This window comes from Semicossyphus pulcher, unplaced genomic scaffold (assembly GCF_022749685.1).
Source record: "Semicossyphus pulcher isolate SPU_LCO1_2020_fin unplaced genomic scaffold, fSemPul1.0.p SCAF_17, whole genome shotgun sequence".
Classification (NCBI taxonomy): domain Eukaryota; kingdom Metazoa; phylum Chordata; class Actinopteri; order Labriformes; family Labridae; genus Semicossyphus; species Semicossyphus pulcher.
The window spans coordinates 28,250,658-28,269,200 of NW_027211681.1; the positions used below are offsets into that span (position 1 = coordinate 28,250,658).

An 18,543-nucleotide genomic window follows, 5' to 3' on the forward strand; every position below is an offset into this window, starting at 1 on the left:
CTGCTTGTGTTAGCTATCAATAATATGAGTTTTCATTACGCGTTTTAATAATTTTAATTGATAACTGAGAGAAAGGGGCATATTTAGCATGTCATGAATTTTATCAAGTATTTTGCGTTTTACTTTGTTTGTCCTTTTTCCCTTGCCTTACCAAAAAGGGGCGGGAAGAGCGAGAGGTCACGGAAGATTTGCATTGTGGGAAAACACGTGTAGCAGGCGCTCAGAGAGGAATAGGTAAAGTGTTATGATAATTGTTATTTTTAAAGGATAATTTGGCCACATTCATCATACATATTTCACAGGGAATGCTTATTATTGTGCGTAGTGTTAGCTGATGTCTTGTTTTCCCGCCGTTACTGTCTGTCTTCACTGTGCGGACATTTTGTTTACATGTCAGCGCGGCTCTAAGCTTTTGAGAAACTGACCCACAGCTTTCAGTTACAGACACTAAGATGAGTTTAACAGTTGTTTAAAACAAATGCCGAGCTAAAGTTCAAAATTGTAGAAAAATTGTTTTCATATTTAACATACTGTGCTCTTCGGTCGTCAATTACTCGCTCTGTCTGATGCTAAAGATGCTGAGGCATGAATAACATCTTGTAGTGCATTTTCAATAAGTTATATTTAATGTAGTGGATTCACATACTTACACATAATTGACCTATAATCCATTATAGGTTATATTATAGTAAGTTTTTGAATAAGGAGCAAAAGTCATATTAGTGTTCTGTGACGTTTAAAATTTATATATCAAATAAGGAATAGAAGATTTTCAATAGGACCAAATTTCATCATATTAAAGGGATGAAAACTACAGGATTTTTAGAAGTTAATCCTTTTAATGGTACCACAAGAAAAAAAAACACTTTTCCAATATGAGTGAAAAAAATCCATGCTCGAAAAACACGAGGAAGGTCTCGGATCAGGTCATCTAACATCGTTAGTCAATATATGTTCACGGTGTTCAACAATATGTCCTGTTATCATTCCTCAGGTGACCCTTTGCCACCATGTCGTCGAAAAAGAACCAGAGCGTTGATGAGCGCTTCCTCCGGGTGCAGAAGGATCCCAGGTTCTGGGAAATGCCCGAGAGAGAACGAAAAATCAAGATCGACAAACGGTTCCAGTCCATGTTTCACGACAAGCGCTTCAAGGTGAAGTACACGGTGGACAAGCGAGGACGTCCCATCAACCACACCTCCACAGAGGACCTGAAGCGCTTCTACAAAGTGTCCGACTCAGAGGACGAAGACTCGGAGGAGGAGGAGGATGGAAAGAGTAAGAAGGCAGGGGAGAGCAAGAAAAAGAAAAACGTGAAGGTGGTGAAAGCTGAGGGAGAGGTGAAGAAAAGAGATGGAGGAGGAGAGCAGCCTGGACGAGGAGTCAGAGTGGTTGAAGAGGGTGAGTCCGTGTTTCTCACGTTCGCTGCTGCAGGATATTTTTGTTCCAACCTCGGCCCCTCTGCAGCTCAAAACATAATCGAACAATCTTTGATGATATGAGGTGGTTTTATAGAACTCGGATATGGAAACGATCCAATATCATTGTTTCCTTGTGAATTGGCTGATACCGAGTACCAATCTGATTCTACTAAAATGAAGCCTAGCATGCTGTAGAGTCCAGGTAACGTCTGCTAGCTACACGCTGTTTGCTGTCATCACGCGTTGCCAAAGTTCAGTGTATAATAATTGCTGCATAATCATTGCTTGAAACTAATAAATTATAAAATGATTAAATCCAGATGTGGCCAAATGATCTGATCACTGAAGAGAGACATTTCCATCACTTCTGCAGAAACCTGCGACAGTTACGCTTTTATTTCCTTCTCCAGATGATGACGAGGAGCAGCAAAGTTCAGAGGAGGATGATGTCGACCTGGGAGACGGTGTCTCAGATGGCAGCGAGGAGGATGAAGACGATGATGAAGAAGCAGAAGAGGAGAGTGATGTGGGGAGCGGATTAGATGAGGAGGAGTCCGGTCTGGACTCGGAGGAGGACAGTGACAGCGGGCCGGATCTGGCCAGAGGGAAGGGAAACATCGAGACCAGCTCAGACGAAGACGATGAAGACGACGTGGACGCCGTCCTGAGGAAGGAGGAAGAGGAGATCGAACACGACTGGGGGGAGCTGTGCAAAGACGCTCCGCGAGGTGACGAGGTGAGGAGGGGGCAGGTGGACGGGCTGTTCGCATGAACACTTTAACCCTGAAAAAGAATCACAGGATCCTGTTTTAACCAATTAAAACACAAACGTCCCGTTTAGCTCTGGTTGTACAGATTCTAAGGATATGAAGCCTTTAAAGGACAGTAAACAAAAATAACACTGTAGGCACCCACAGACTCGTATCTACTCGCTCTAACTGTGTGTGTGTGTGTGTGTGTGTGTGTGTGTGTGTGTGTGTGTGTGTGTCAGGTTTCTGCCCGGCTCGCCGTCTGTAACATGGACTGGGACCGGATGAAAGCCAAAGACCTGCTCGCTCTGTTAAACTCCTTCGTCCCTAAAGGAGGAGCCGTGCTGTCGGTCAAGGTAAGACCATGCAGAAGGTAGCAGTATGACTCAGATGAAAGTCTGTTTCTGTTGAAACTGTTGAAAGTTCTCCTGTCCGAACTTTAGGAAGATTTTCGAAACGCAGAATGTCAAAACAACAACAACATCTGCAGCAAAGAGTTAGGGCCAACCGTTTGTAGCCTGAGAACAAAGCCCAGGGCAGAAAATGTCTCCTCTAATCTGCTAAAGTTCTTAAAGTTCTTGTTTTAATTTATAACAAACAGCATATTTCATAAACTCTTCACATGTTTTATGAGTAACCAAAGCTGTGAGACAAATTCAGTTTAAGTACCTCCGATCTGTACTGAAGAGCAGAATTTGAGTCGTTAAAGTTAGTTAAATCCATCACTGGAACATGTTGGTGAATGTTGTGCGTCATAGAGATAAACCGCAATGCATGCTGGGTATTGTCCAGGTGTACCCGTCAGAGTTTGGAAAGGAGAGGCTGAAGTTGGAGGAGACTCAGGGACCGCCGGAGCTGAGAGCTCTGCCCGACGACTCGGACAACGACACCGAGGAGGAGAAGTAAAACATTTTACATGTCCAGGTTTTCCTTCTGAAAACTATTCCAGCAGAATCTGACAGGTGTGTGTGTGTGTGTGTGTGTGTGTGTGTGTGTGTGTGTGTGTGTGTGTGTGTGTGTGTGTGTGTGTGTGTGTGTGTGTGTCTCCTGTCAGGGTGCACAGGGAGAAGATGCGTGACTACCAGTTCAAGCGGCTGAAGTATTATTACGCTGTAGTCGAGTGTGACTCCGTCGACACCGCGGCTAAAATCTACGAGGAGTGTGACGGCTACGAGTACGAGAGCAGCTGCTCCGTCCTCGACCTGCGGTGAGACGAGGAAACGAAAAGATTACAAATCAAACTGAAAATAATCTGATACAGAAATGTTTTTATCTTTGAGGTGAACTTTGAACTTTTATTGATCAGGTTTATTCCTGATGACGTCCAGTTTGACGAGCAGCCCAAAGACGTGGCGACGGATGTGAACCTAACGGCTTACACGCCCAAACTGTTCACCTCATCAGCAACCACAACGTCCAAGGTAAGAAGACCAGTCAGTTAATCATTTATTATATTAGTTATTGATCGATCAGATGATTGGTTAATCAAATATCAGTAAATGGTGAAAAGCTGGTGAAAAATATTAAAAGATTAAGATTTTACAAAAAGAGACAAAAACCTGTTGATCAGTTATCAAACAACCACTAATCAATTATTATAGATCGATAGATAGATAGACTCCAGCTACTGCATCAGAAAATGATTGTTACCAGGTAAAAGAAAGAAAACAGAGACGGTATTTTCTGTGATTATTAGAAAACTGGTTTATTTTTTAGAGTTTTTGTGTCTAAATCTTTTAATTTTTTTAATAAAAGTTTAATAAAAAGTATTTTTAATACATAAACAAAAATACCGGTAAACAAATGAAAAACAATTGGATATGAAACCAGAAATAAAACAATAATTTTTTTATTTTTTATTATCACACCTGAAAAAATAGAATTACTTGCAATATTTAACTTTATTACAAATTCATTTAAAGCGCCCACGACCTCTGTGTCAGAGCGCTTCTCACTGGCGCTAACTGTTGCTAGGTTACGACAGTTGTCTGGTGGCACTTCCACTTCCCTCAGTAGTGACGGTTTAGTCTGTTTTAAATCGCTCTGTGTTTAATATTTGCTTTTATTCAAAGTTAACAAAGAAACGATGAAACGAGTCCGGATGTTAGCAGCAGCTCGAAACCTGGAAACAACCTCGAAAAACAAAAGCATTAGCTCCTCCTCCGGCATTGTTGTTGACGAAGGTGATTTTGGAAGTCCCGCCCCTTTTTGATTTTGATTGGTCGGCCACAGTCGCCACAGGCCCGGATAGGTTCAGAAAGTTTTGGTATTGCTCTCGTTTCGCTTTAGTTCGCTCTAGTCGCTTCAGCCAGAAGCAACAAAGTGTGAGCTTCTGATACCACAAACAAACTTACTGATCGAAGCAGCTCCCGTGCTCTGTGAGGTAAAATGACTGTTTTTGTCAATGGAGTCTGGTGTGTTTGCAGAGAGCGATGTAACAAGTGTCTCTGTGTCGGGATCTTTTCTGTCTGAGCTACACTGTGAATGAAAACTGAAAGGCATCCAATGCAAACGAAGGACAGAACTTCATCAACAGCAGGACTGACGTGTCTGTTTAACCAATCAGGTGCAGCTGACGTGGGACGAGACGGACCACGATCGAGTCACCGCCATGAACAGGAACTTCAACAAGAACGAGCTGCTGGACATGGACTTCAACGCCTACCTGGCCTCCTCCAGCGAAGAAGAAGAGGAGGGTGAGGAGGGAGGGGTTGTGTTCGGCGAGCAGGAGATTGAAGAGGATGACATCACAGAAGAAGGTGAGACTTTAAAGACACATCACTGATCACTGTGTGCTGGAGCTGCAGAATCATGAGATGAACTTTTAACGTTCCCGTTGTAGCCCAACGGACAGAGGAGCCCGTCGTGGAAGAGGAGACGAAACCCCAGAAGGAGGAACAGAAGAAGCAGAAGAAGAGTGATGAGCAGATCTCAAAGTACAGAGAGCTGCTGAGAGGAATCCAGGACAAAGAGAAGAAGCTGCAGGAGGACAAAGACATGGAGATGGAGATCACCTGGGTGCCAGGTATGACGAGACTGTTTATGTGCAGGGGCAGGATGTAAAAGTTAAACGTGCTGCTAACGTGATGTTTCCCCAGATCAAACATTTCCATTGTAGGCAAAAGACCAGCTTACATCCTGCACAGAGCCCTCAGTGGGTGCAGAGTGTTCGCATGCTGAATGGTTTTTTAAAAGGGGGATAACCCGGAGGATAAGTGAGTGAAGTATTCTGGAGAAAATCTAATTTATGGTGCATCTTCCAGATTCCAAAATATAAATAAAATAGTGTTTTTTCAGTGTGTCTGTGGGAGCTGGGGGGATAGGGTGTCTCTGTGCAGCGTGTCTGTTCTGGATGTCTGACGTGACGCTGCAGGAACACCCTTCTCCTTTAATATCGAGAAACATTCAAAGACAGTCGTGCATCAGAGACAACATGGTGCTCCCCACAGGAAGTGAAAACCTCATTTTGGTTCATGTTGTCTTTCAAACAGAGTAGTTATAATTGAACTTCCTTCTCTGTGGTTCAACCAAACATTTCCATAGTTTTAGTATCAAAACGACGTTTAACGTTCGGTGTAGTGTGCACAACTTGTGTAACGCTGCTCCAGCAGGCTGCTGGTGTCTGCTCATTAGAGGAGCTTTGGGTAACGTGAAGGCCAATCAAACCAGTCTCCTATAGGTCTGTATTTTCTTTGTGTCCATGCAGCACTATTTAACTTGTAACATTTATGATTCTAACACCAGTCGTTTGTCATTTTTCTGTTAGCTGTTACAAAAGTGTTGCATCCTGTATTTGTGGTGGTGAAGTCCACGTTAAGCTGTAAGCAGTTGTGAAGGGCTTCATGCATCAGGCTGACTGTCTGGTGTATTAAATGTCTGCTTCCTGTGTGTGCAGGCCTGAGGGAGACGACGGAGCAGCTGGTGAAGAAGAAGCTGGAGGGGAAGGACCAGCTGACGCCGTGGGAGGAGTTCTTAGAGAAGAAGAAAGAGAAGAAGAAGCAGAAGAAAACTCAGAGGAAGCAGGTGAGCACAGAGCTTACAGCAGGTGTGATCTGATCCTGAATGACCTGCGCCGCTGTCACTCACTGTGTCCTGTTTTACTTTGTTCCATCAGGGAGAGAGTGACGAGGAGCTCAGCGAGGACGAGCTCCCTCCGGACGTCGACCTCAGTGACCCCTTCTTCGCCGAGGAGCTCGCTGCCGCAGGTGATCAATCAGTTAATCAATGAATCAATCGTACCCGAGGTCTGTAGGGCGTGTTCGGGTTTGCTTCATCACAGATTGTTGTGTTCATCAGGGATCACACAGACTGAGCTGCAGTCTGAATGAATTCTCTGTGTAAGCTCTAAATCTAGTCCTGATGTGAAACACCTGAAAAAGCAAACAGCAGGTGTCACAGCAGCTTCTGAACACAAACATTTTAAAACAGAAAATATGATTTTCTTTTTTCATTTGTAGTTTTTGGTGGAAATTTGACACCTTTTATAAAAGTTTATAAACAGTTTCTTTTTGTCGCAGCGTCAGAGAGCTGCAGGTAAATAAGGAAGCCAACATCCTGTCGGTCTCATCATGAAAACCTTCACAAATTAAGACTTCGTCATTATGTTGGATTTTTATTTATTTTCAGACAGAAACTCGTTAAATATTAATTATTAGACATAAAATTATGTTTTTTAAAATACTCAAAAGTCGTTTTTAGAAAGTTTCTCATTTTAAAATGTAAAGTCTTTATTATGAGAAACTAACTTATTTATTTTTTATTATATATTTATATTTACTTTTTTATTATTTTGAGTCATTTCAGCTTTTATTTTATTTATTTCATTTTGAGAGTTTCTTATTATTTCAAGATAAAACGAATAACTTTGAGATATTTAAGTTTTTCAGTTTAGTTTGAGAACATTATAAGAAGATATGAATATTTTAATAAACTAATACGACTTTATTTTGAGGAAATTGTCATTATTTCTAAAAAGTTTCATTATTTTGAAATACTCATTATTTATTATGAGACACTAACTTATTATTCAGTGTTTTTATAAAGTTTATTCTTAGTTCAAGATATAAAATCAGCGTTGGATCATTTAGCTGTTTTAAGAATTAGTTTGATAGTTTCTCATTTTAAGATCAAAATCATTATCTGAAGATAATGAAGTTCATCAGACGGTCATTACAAAGATCCCTTTTCTGTACGTTTGCTGAGTGACCCCGTGTTTGAAAAGGTGAGTCATTGTCTGATGTTTGTGCAGACATGAAGAAGAAAGCGAAGGGGAAGAAGAAGAAGCAGCAGGAGGAAGAGGAGCGGACGGCCGAGGAGGAAGAGGAGCTGGAGAAACAAAAGGTCAGAGGTCAACTCCTGCAGCTCCACGAGTTCATCGCAGCTGTTTCCATGGAAGTTAAACCTGTGTGTGTGTGTGTGTGTGTGTGTGTGTGTGTGTGTGTCTCTGTGTGTGTGTGTCTCTGTGTGTGTGTGTGTGTGTCTGTGTGTCTGTGTGTGTGTCTGTGTGTGTGTGTGTGTCTGTGTGTGTGTGTGTGTGTGTGTGTGTGTGTGTGTCTCTGTGTGTGTGTGTGTGTGTGTGTCTCTGTGTCTCTGTGTGTGTGTGTGTGTGTGTGTGTGTCTCTGTGTCTCTGTGTGTGTGTGTGTGTGTCTTTGTGTGTCTCTGTGTCTCTGTGTGTGTGTGTGTGTGTGTGTCTCTGTGTGTGTGTGTGTGTGTGTGTGTGTGTGTGTGTGTGTGTGTCTCTGTGTCTCTGTGTCTTTGTGTGTGTGTGTGTGTGTGTGTGTGTGTGTGTGTGTCTCTGTGTGTGTGTCTCTGTGTGTGTGTGTCTTTGTGTGTGCAGGCTGAGATGGCTCTGCTGATGGAGGATGACGGCGACGAGGCCAAACACAAACACTTTAACTACGATAAGATCGTGGAGCAGCAGAACTTGAGCAAGAAGAAGAAGAAGAAGCTGCTGAAGAAGGGCGAGGAGCCGCCGGAGGACGACGACTTCCAGGTGTGTGCGATGATTGGATGGGCTGTGATGTTAAGGTTTTAACACGTTTCCTCATGAGCCTGCGGTGGTGAGCTTTTCGTTCCAACGATCCATGTTGGAGCAGCTGACTTCACAGCAGTCGTAACCGTTCTCCTCCTGTCTGCTTCTGTGTGCAGGTGGACGTTAAAGACCCTCGCTTCCAGGCCATGTTCACCTCCCACCTGTTCAACCTGGACCCCTCCCACCCCAGCTACAAGAAGACCAAAGCCACGCAGAGAATCCAGAGCGAGAAGCAGCGCAGGCGAGAGGAGGAGCAGCGCCGCGCGGAGGACAAAGTCGGCGCTCACACACAGGCGGAGGCAGCCGACGGGAAACAGGAAGTGGGCGGGAAGAAACGGGAGAATGACTGTGATGCTTCGCCGGTTGAAGCCACATCGAAGAAAGCGATGGACCCGAGCCTGTCTCTGCTCGTCAAGTCGATTAAAAGCAAAACGGAGCAGTTTCAGGCTCGCAAGAAGCAGAAGCGGGTGTAGATTAAAAACTGAAAGCACAGACGGCACGAACCGTTTCTCCTGATGAACTTTATTTTTATGTGTTTGTAAAGAAGAAAAAGAAACACGAGGAGGAACTAAAGTGAATCTTGGTACCTCAGATCATTTTGAATCGTTTATTTTGACACAGAAAATCAGTTAGAAAATTCTTCACAGCTCATTTACAGTTTCTTTAAAGCCTATTAGACATACCAGAGATGCACTGAGCCTCATGCAACAAGCGATTCATTATGACCCCGCACTTTAGATCAGATCAGAGGAAATCTTTGTTTCAGCACAATAACTTCTACAGTTCAGTTCTGTCAGGGGAAACCGTCTCAGGCCAACACAGCGAGACGTCTTTACGTTAGAGAACATTCTGAACGACCAAATGACCCCTTCAAACGTCGTCTGTGCTGACTTCAAACACTCGGGTTTCAGTCCCAAAGAAAACTTTTCACATGGTCGACCACATGAAAATGTTGCACGAGGCCCAAATTCTGCAGATTAGATACATTTGAATGATTAGTTATAACATCCTCACGCAGTTAATTAAACACATCCAGTTACACATAAAATTCCTGATTAATGCAGCTAAGAGTCGGATCCTGTTTTGTACGACGGCGTAAAAAAGAAACGTGAGCCAGAGGAGAAAATGTCTGAGACTAAAGTCGTGAATGTGTCAGAAGAATAGGAGACACAAAAACCAGTAAAAATGTGTGTTCTGTCTGTAATGCAGGTTTGTTTCTGTCATGAGGTCGTAGGGTCACTCTCACGTGTGTTGTAACCCCTGGGGCAAACGGGGAGCAGAGAAACGTGTCTCTGCAGCAGAGGGTCGCTCAGTCTGCTTCTCGTGTGCAGAGAGGCTGAATCTGCTGCGAGCTCCGAGCCATGCACGCCTGTGTGAGCAGCAGAGCCGACAGGGCGGAGACACAGGTGGATCAGAGGGAGGGGAACCAGAACATACTGTTTGGGGGGAGTCGCTGCTCCGAGAGGTTCCTGTAAACACGATTTTACTAGTTTTTGTTTCTCGTAAGTTTATGACTTTATAATCTCATAAATTTGCCTTTTTTCAGGCACATTTCCGACTTTAATCTCAGAACATTTCTCTTCGGAGTTTTTTCTTTATGTTTGTCCTGACGCGACGTCGTAGTTTTGAGCAAACGACTGAAAAAAACATTTCTTGTGTTGCTGGTTTGATAAAAACAGAGTAAGAGCCTTTAGTGTGCAGCTCTTTATTCCTTCCTGCAGTATTACAAACTGACCTGCTGACCAGATGTTATTCCAACAGCTGCTTCAAAATAAAAGCCTCTGAGAATTCTTTAACTTTAGAGAATACTCTGAACAAAATGACGTCTTCTGACTGCTAAATATAGAAGCAGGTGTTGCGTGCGGACTTTAAAGGGGCTGTATGTAAGACTTCACATATTCATCAATCAAATATCAGTTTTTATTGCCAATGTGTGAAGGGACAGAAGAGGCACTGATCAACTGAGACCTTCCCAACTTCCTCCGTCGGCCCTCACAGCCTGCGGGCTGATTTTTATGTGAAGCGCTCGGGACGGGATGTGACGTATCCGCGTGTTCGCAGGTTGGCTCGGGGAAAGCTTTTATTTTGAAGCAGTATCTAAAAACAGGTCAGAAACAAAAAGGTGAAAAGGATCAACAAACCATAAATGAATGCTTTTATCTGATTTATTAACGAGCTCCAACACAAAGCGCCTTCTCTCTGGTGATCAGCACAGACACTTGAGCTCGTTTGGGACGGGAGGACGCGCTCGCAGGTGCTCTGTGTGGTTTTGATCAGCACCATGAAACCAAAGGCACTTCTGTTTGAAAGGTTTCTCCTGTCCAAGAATTAACGGCTAAATCGCAGCAGCATCAGTTTAGTGTGAGATTCTTTCAGCCCCTTTCAGACCATGTGACCATGTCATCTGATTAATGCAGTAACAGCCTCTGCCATCAGGCAGGCCAGAAGTATGCTGATCAGGTGAGAGGTGTTTACTGCCACTTCCTGTTAGAAGACACGTTCAACGTTTTCAAATCAGCTTAAAGCAGTCAGGGTCCATGTGAACCAGGTCTTACTGCTGTATTCATCTACGGAAGCCCTAAGTGGACATGCAGCCCTACTTTTTATCTACTCTGTTTTCTGGTTATTTTCTCGAGATCTCGACTTATTAATCTCGAGATCTCAAAGCTGGTTATCTCGTGATGACGGGATCATTTCCTGTCGATGTAGAAAACAGAGCAGCAGGCAGCTCACTGTGATGTCACAGAGCAGGACGTGCTGCCGTCGCCCACACTGAGGGAGCTTCAGCCTGTTTGTTTGGTGCTTTTGCAGCTCAGCGGATACGAGTTAGGATCCTCTGACGTGACGGTGCTGCAGCAACAGAACTGAGTCGTTATGAGAAAACAGTAAGTAAGATGTATGGATGCATGTCCGCTTAGGGCTCCCGTACGTATTCATCCTGTTCATGTGGGACATTTAATGGGATTTAGCCAATTAGCAATCTTATCTCTGAGCCAGAAATAAAGTAAGACATCCGCCTGCAGTTTGCTGCATCTGACTTGTTCAGCTGTCTGTCTCTGTTGGGATCCTCTCTGTGATGCTTTGAAATGTAAAGGAGGCAGGTTACCAGAGTGTTAGCGGTCAGCCTGTCTGAAAGGGGCTTTTAATCTTCATCTGTGGTTTATGGTCCGGGGTACTCGAACACAGCAGCAGCTCCCATCCCAGTGCCGATGCACATGGACACGACGCCGTACGCCCTGCAGACACACCCACAGTTAGGAATCGAATCTGTTTTCATTTTTAAAACAAAGAAGGTTACGGGTGGAGACGAACCTCCGGCCTCTGCGTCTGAGCTCGTTGAGCAGCGTCACCACCTGCCGGGCTCCGGTGCAGCCCAGAGGGTGACCCAGAGCGATGGCTCCTCCGTTCGGGTTCACCTTCTCCAGAGGGATCCCGAGCTTCTCCACGCAGTACACCGCCTGCAGGACACACGTCACAGCTGGTTCTTTGGTGGTGTGGTGTTATATTAAATATTACACCCTTCCTGCACTATAACATCCTGGGCTGTGACAACGCACACCTGCTTCTTCTCTTAGTGTGGCATCACACTGGCTTCAGTCAGAGCTGAATGAGTGTAAACTGACCTTCAAGAAGAAGCAAACACGCCGAGAGAAAACTGAACTCACCTGACTGGCAAACGCCTCGTTGATTTCAAACACGTCGATATCAGCCACAGTCAGTCCTGAGACGAGAGACAGGAGGATGAGAACTGTAAAACACCACGACTGACCGACCACACGCTCTACATGTAGTTTCACCTCGTGAAAAGTTCATCCCAGGTGTGAGGCTCCGCCCCCTGAGGGCTGGAACGTCACATTTCTTTCTTGTAGTAGTCGAGGTCTTTAACTGAAGCTAAATCCACCGTGTAGAAGGACAGAGGTCAGCATGTACACAAGCTGTGTACTTTGACTTTGTTCTGCACTCGTGAGCAAAGAGAGCGCAGAGAGACGACCTCACCAAACATCTCTGGTTACATTAGCTGGTACCCTTCAGCCCGGCTGGGTAGCGCCCCCTGGTGACGTCTGACAATATGATATTATTGGATCATAACTTTGATACGTAAATGTGTTCATCACTTGAATGCTGCAGCTGGTGACGGGTAACTGGGGGTCAAATAAGATTTTTACTTATAATAATGCATCATAACTTACTGATGGATTTTATTCCTTTAAATAAAGAGATAGAAACATGTCGGGAGTAAAAAGGATCGCTGCCTCTGAGCTGCAGTGAACTATAGAAGTGTCATTGGTTCAGGACTCACCGGCCTGCTCCAGAGCTGCAGGGATGGCGTACGCTGGTCCGATCCCCATCACATCAGGAGGGACCCCCACCACCGCGCTGGCCCTCAGGACCCCCAGCACGGGCAGACCCAGAGCCTCCACTGCTGACCTGCGGCCAATCAGCACGGCCGCTGCTCCGTCGCTCACCTGGCTGGAGTTACCTGAGACAGAACGTGTGCGTGTCAGACAGAAGCAGAGAATCAGCTGCGCGTGTCGTTGTGAGAGGACCCACCTGCCGTCGTCGTCCCGTCAGGTTTGAAGGCCGGTCGGAGTTTAGCGAGTCCCGCCAGAGTCGTCCCCGCTCTGATCCCATCATCCTTTGCGACTGTGACCTGGAGTTCCTTTCCCTGCTCGTCCACAGACCTGATGATGACGGGGACGATCTCCTGCTGGAACAGACCCGCACTCTGAGCGCGAGCCGCTCTGACCAAACCAGGAAGTTAAAATGTTACAAACAAGACGCTTTATTTCTGCCTTATTATCCAGAGAACACGTGACACGCTGCTTTGTGCTCATTTAATAACAGAAATGTGTTCATGTCCGTCTGCAAAGATTCACAGCTCAGGACCCCTCAGCGCCCTCTGCTGGACAAACTACACGATGACACATTTTAAAATCACTGCTAGCATCGTTTCCTGCATATGATCTACAAAAATCAAACATATTGGCAGATATTTACGAACATGCACATTAATAAACTGACTTGTGCTGAGAACTGACAGCGAAGGCGTCCTGCGTCTCTCTGGAGACCCCGAATCTCTCCGCCACGTTCTCTGAGGTGATGCTGCAGAAATCAGACGCAGCGTGTTAGAGGCTCACAGGCTGCAGGAGGCTTGTTCAGTTCATTTACAAGCTCTGAAAACAAACACGTGATGCTGTTTGATTTCAGCGTTACAGCTAGTTCTTGTCTGTGCTTGACAAACATTTGGAATGTGTTTCAGGTTCAGGGAAAATAAACTCATTGAACTTGAACATGTGGTCGCTGTAACAAGCGAAGTTTAGTTCAAAACATTTCACAGCTTGAGTGCAGCTGCTCGAACAACTCTGGATCTGTTGGAAGTCTGGGAACTTTCTATCGACACGAGCGTCAGAATCTGTCAGCCCGTGTATCACCGCCTCCTGCAGACACTTAGCGAGGGCAGAAAGGGAGGACACCTGCATCCCTGAGACAGACAGTAAACCCTGAGGGCACACTACCTGCACCAACATCTGTGATGCACTTTGGGTTCACTAAAGGTCAAGTCACCGGCCTCTCCCTGGTGAGCATGTGACCCTCCCAGCATCCTTTGCCTTTAGGTTGTTTATAAGTGACGGTGAGGCTGCACAGAGAGGACCTGATGAAAGATCTCTGGTTATAATAACTGTTACACCTCAGGCCCGGCTGGGTAGCGCCCCCCCGGTGACGTCTGACAGGATCGTACGGGATTATAAAAAGTTAAGTTCAAGACTTTTGGGATTTGAGGGCAAAACAACACATTGTGGGATGTTGACAAACGGCTCTTTGCTCGTCTTTAAATGATGTCCTGCTGTGTGAGCAGCTGTGGTCCCACCCCATCGGGATGATGCAGTCTCGAGCCTTCTCGTTGTCCATCAGCCGGGAGCTCACATCTCCTGGTTTACCGATGGCACGCAGAGACATGCTCTCCACACTGACACACACAGACACACAGACACACACACACACACACACACACACACACGTTAGTTTATACTCTGCTAAAGACATGTTCTTGGTTAAGATGTTGTAACGCTGAATAAACTCACCCACAGGCGAGGCCCAGGTCGATGGATCTGCTCCTGATGGCTCCTGCACACAAAGGGTTAAAAACAAGATGGAGGTCTGGTTTCTTCCTCGTGTTATAAGGTGATCAGAGTGTTTTTTACCTGCTATGTTGAACAGAGCCTGCAGGCCGGAGGAGCACTGTCTGTTCACCGTGTACGTAGGAACCGTCTCGGGGAAGCCGCTGAGCAGAGGACAGACGAGTGAGAAACACAGTGACAGAAAGAAGGAGGGTCAACGTGTCAATCAATCGTGATCACACTGACCTGAGGAAGTGAGCCACGCGGGCCATCAGAGCCCCCGCCCCGGGCTGCAGCACGTTACCTGCAGGCAGAAACGCAGGGCTAAGCACACACAGCCACAACAATCACTAACGTTTAAATGAACCTTTCACACCAGAGTCAAAATGACTGCGACAGGCTACGCCTCTGTCCTGTGTGCTGCTGCAGGGGAAGAAAATCAGCTGTGAATTTTTATAACAGCAATAAAACAATAAACTATGTCTGCTTGTTCGCTTTTTAACAATGTATATTTGCATTATGAATTAGATTCACAATCAAGAATAAAAACATACTCGTATATTGAATGATAATAAAGACATGCAGAGGGACAGGAAAGAGAAAAAGACCACGAAGAAACATTAAACAACTATAACGAGATTTCAAATACAGACAAAAAAAGGAACAAAAATAGATGCAAAACTACTACAAACACACAAAATGCCACTAACAGATGCAAAACGACCACAATGTAACTAAATCACAAACAACCACAGAGACTAAACACCCATAAAAAGATGCATGAAGAGACAATGAGACGCAAAACCTCAACAAACGCAAACCCCAAAATAACACCGAAAACAAATATATAAATAAGCATGGATACAAATCGACAGACGAACAGAAGCAAAAAAACAGCAGAAACAAAAAGAATGAAGAGACAAAAAAAAGAACACACAAGAGCTCGTGCTGCTCTCCGTGCCTCAGGTGTGATCACGTGACCTTTTCATGGGGACTTCTCGCCGGATGGACCTGATTTGTTTTGTAAGTGATGTGATTGAAGAAGATAGTATAAAAAGTCTCGTCTCACCCACACAGACGTCTCCCAGCTTGTTGGGCGACAGTCCAACATCTGTCATCACAGCTGTCATCACCGCACTCAGCAGCTCGTCAGGGGTCGTGTCCTGCAGGCAAAACTGAGGGTTTAAAGTCCTGCTTTCTAAATACAGTAGATATAAAAAAATATATCATTCTCGGCTTCATGTGGAACAAGTATCTAGTGTTGTGACCAAGTCATCTTCAAGTCTCAAGCAAGTCTCGAGTCATTTTCCTTGAGCAAGTCGAGTCGAGTCGAGTCGAGTCCTTAGTTAAGGCAAGTCAATTCACTTTTTTCCCACCCCAGATGCAGCCCTCTCACCTGTAGTATCCGGACTTTATAAAGAGAAAACACAAGGTGTTAGCAGCCCGTCTAATAATGACGTTATTGGTCAGTTTATATAACCTGTTCTCAAAGTCTGACAGTGAATTGTATCTGTGTTATCTTGGCACAGACGCAGCCATGATGACGGTCTGCTCTGAGAGCGTGTTGAGGAGTAACGAGTACGACTGATGAGGCTTCTCTTTGGGGGCTTTGATGTTGCGTGTTGCCATAGCGAGGAGTTTGACTGACAGCCAGTCATCCAATCATGACAATCACACACCGGGGAGCTTTTTGAGTCGTCCAATCATTGATCTTTGATCATTTTATATTTTGCAGCCAACATTCAAACTTATGGACACACGCAAGTCATCCGAGTCATCATGCCTCAAGTCCAAGTCGAGTCTCAAGTCATTTATTTTTTGTCAAGTCAAGCCGCAACTTATCAAAACAGTGACTAGAGTCGACTTGAGTCCAAGTCACCAAGTCTCAAGTCCACATCTCTGCAAGTATCACAGTAAAAGTACGCAAGAATTATCAGCCTCACGATGTAAATGTATCAGCAGTGAACGTTTATGTATCACAGTTAAATTAGACATTGACAGCTTCATGTAGTAAAAGTAGACAAGCATAAACAGCTTCCTTAAAGCAATGTAAACTAAAGATCCAATAATATAACACATATTTCTGATTTGGGACTTCATACTAAGTTAATATATTTACCTGTTTATACTTTTAATTAGGTAAAACTTTGGCTGCAGGTCTTTTACTCGTCACAGAGTATTTTTCACTGTAGTATCGCTACTTCAATGAGTAAAAGCTGAGTACTTTACCATCACTGCAAATCAGTAACCAATAACTAAATAAAGAAAGAAACAGACTAAAATTAATCAGTAACTTAATCAGGTAACTGTAAAGGAGAAAAGGGAATAGTTCCATCTGTAGTAGAGTGCAGGTACCATAAACTTTTAATTAGGTATAACTTCAGTAAAAGTACTTGGTTAAATAACACATTTCTTGTAGTCTATAAACTCTATCACACCTGGCACGTGTATTGGTCAAACAGTCACCTTAAACGCTCCTCTCTTTGCCTTCCCGATCGCGGTCCTCCGTCCGTGAACCACCACCACATCCTCCGGGCTGCTGCTCCCCGCGGACCCGCACTCCGCCCTCCATAGATCCCGCCTGAGTTCAGAGGAACCGCGGGGAGACAAGTGGCCCGAGATTATCTTTAATCTGTGCATGATGTCCACGAAACAGCAGAGTTATTAATTTGCGAGGCACACAGCTAGAGACGGCCCGTTTGTACTCTGATCTCTGCTGTCAAACTGTTTACTTCCGTGTTTTTAAAGTAAGGACGGAAAGAGCAGAGGGACAAAATACAACGAGTTAGAGGGACATTTCCGGTTTAGATTTTATATTTTAGAGAGAATTATCGACTTTTTTGTCAACAATCCGGTTTGACATGTGGCCACTTTGTCAAATAACATATTTAAAATGTAAAATAAACAAATAAACAATACAATGAATCGTTTTAAGTACATTTATGACATAAAACCTGCAATTCTATTGTACATTCAGTCTTTATTCTAGAACATTTCAAATATTTATACTTTATACTGTGAACTTGACATTTCCTTGTCTATATATTGCACATTTCTACGTATTCAGATTGTAAAAGTTTTTAAAATAAAAATCACAAGTCTATATTTTCCTTTCCAGTCTCAAACACTAACAACTGATATCACAGCTGGTCTTTTTATTTCTGCCACTCTGATGTATTAAAAGACAACTCGGACGAATCCACTGAATCTTTTATTTCCAAATTTGTCACAACAACACATTCATAAGGCCACCGACTCACTGCACATTCTGGTTGGAATCAAATAACAGGAAATAAAACATCCAAAAATATTTTTCTTCAATATAGAATCATATAAAACCGTTTTCTTTTTTTTCTTCCATTGTCAAAGAGAGTAGATGAAGAAGTGCGTCAGGACAAAATTACAGAAACATTTACACGACATTAATTAAACACTAAATCAGGAACCGGTACAAACATGATGGAGAGTTTTTCAAAATAAAAGCACAGGAGTTGTTGACAATGTATCTGTAGAAGTAATGTCTGAGAAATACTGTTCATTTAATACAACAGAAAAAAAGTATACAGTTAAAGTTAATACCTTTCAGATGACCTTTTATACTGCAGGCTGGACAGGCAGAACTTCAGTTGCATTATGGGTAAAATGACCCCTTAAAGGGGCATCCCAGGGGTTTTAGTGTGAGCCAGACTTATTTTTAACCTATTTTGGAGTCTCAATAAATGAAAGGTACAAAAAGATTTTGAAATGCTCCATTCGATTGCTTTAGGAAGCAGCTTTGAAACAGGTTCTAATGGTGACCAAAAAATTAGAGAAACAAGAGTCTGTCTACCAAAGTTGTTTCCACTGACAGGCTCAGATTGTTATTCTAAGTGTGTGACAACATGACAGAAAGGATCCCTACAGAGATAGACCTTTTTGTTACAGAGGAAGATGATTGTTTTAACCACACACAGACGTTACATCGCTCTCTGCACACACACCAGACTCCATTCAGAAAAACACAGATTTTACCTCACAGAACACAGGAGGTGCTGGTCTAACGCTGCGTTGATCAGTTAGTTCGTCTGTGTTGTTGTTTGACTTTGATGCTTTAAACAGTAAGTTTGGACCTTCACAATATTTGTGTAATACTCAATTAATACCAACAGATCATGGCAGGTGGAGACCAGCTCCTGTGTCCTGTGAGCTAAAATCACAGTTTTCGTGAATGGAGTCTGGTGTG

The 18,543-nt window shown here is 44.0% G+C and overlaps 2 protein-coding genes across 2 annotated transcripts; one reads left to right on the forward strand and one right to left on the reverse strand.

Annotated features, from left to right (window-relative positions):
• The first annotated feature begins 156 nt into the window (after positions 1-156).
• esf1 (ESF1, nucleolar pre-rRNA processing protein, homolog (S. cerevisiae)) lies at positions 157-11,239 on the forward strand. Its single transcript, XM_069665314.1, has 14 exons — positions 157-234; positions 995-1,401; positions 1,832-2,157; positions 2,413-2,526; positions 2,963-3,072; positions 3,225-3,377; positions 3,477-3,591; positions 4,737-4,929; positions 5,013-5,195; positions 6,066-6,193; positions 6,285-6,375; positions 7,419-7,510; positions 8,008-8,163; positions 8,319-11,239. Exons 2-14 carry the CDS (start codon positions 1,011-1,013, stop codon positions 8,673-8,675), a joined length of 2,409 nt encoding a protein of 802 aa, XP_069521415.1. The 5' UTR covers positions 157-234; positions 995-1,010; the 3' UTR covers positions 8,676-11,239.
• acaa1 (acetyl-CoA acyltransferase 1) lies at positions 8,796-17,048 on the reverse strand. The gene is made up of 12 exons (XM_069665315.1): positions 16,788-17,048; positions 15,391-15,484; positions 14,568-14,625; positions 14,406-14,485; positions 14,286-14,328; positions 14,072-14,170; positions 13,225-13,305; positions 12,754-12,944; positions 12,503-12,682; positions 11,868-11,923; positions 11,515-11,660; positions 8,796-11,438 (listed from the first exon to the last, which is right to left on the reverse strand). Exons 1-12 carry the CDS (start codon positions 16,959-16,961, stop codon positions 11,363-11,365), a joined length of 1,278 nt encoding a protein of 425 aa, XP_069521416.1. The 5' UTR covers positions 16,962-17,048; the 3' UTR covers positions 8,796-11,362.
• Positions 17,049-18,543: the final 1,495 nt, after the last annotated feature.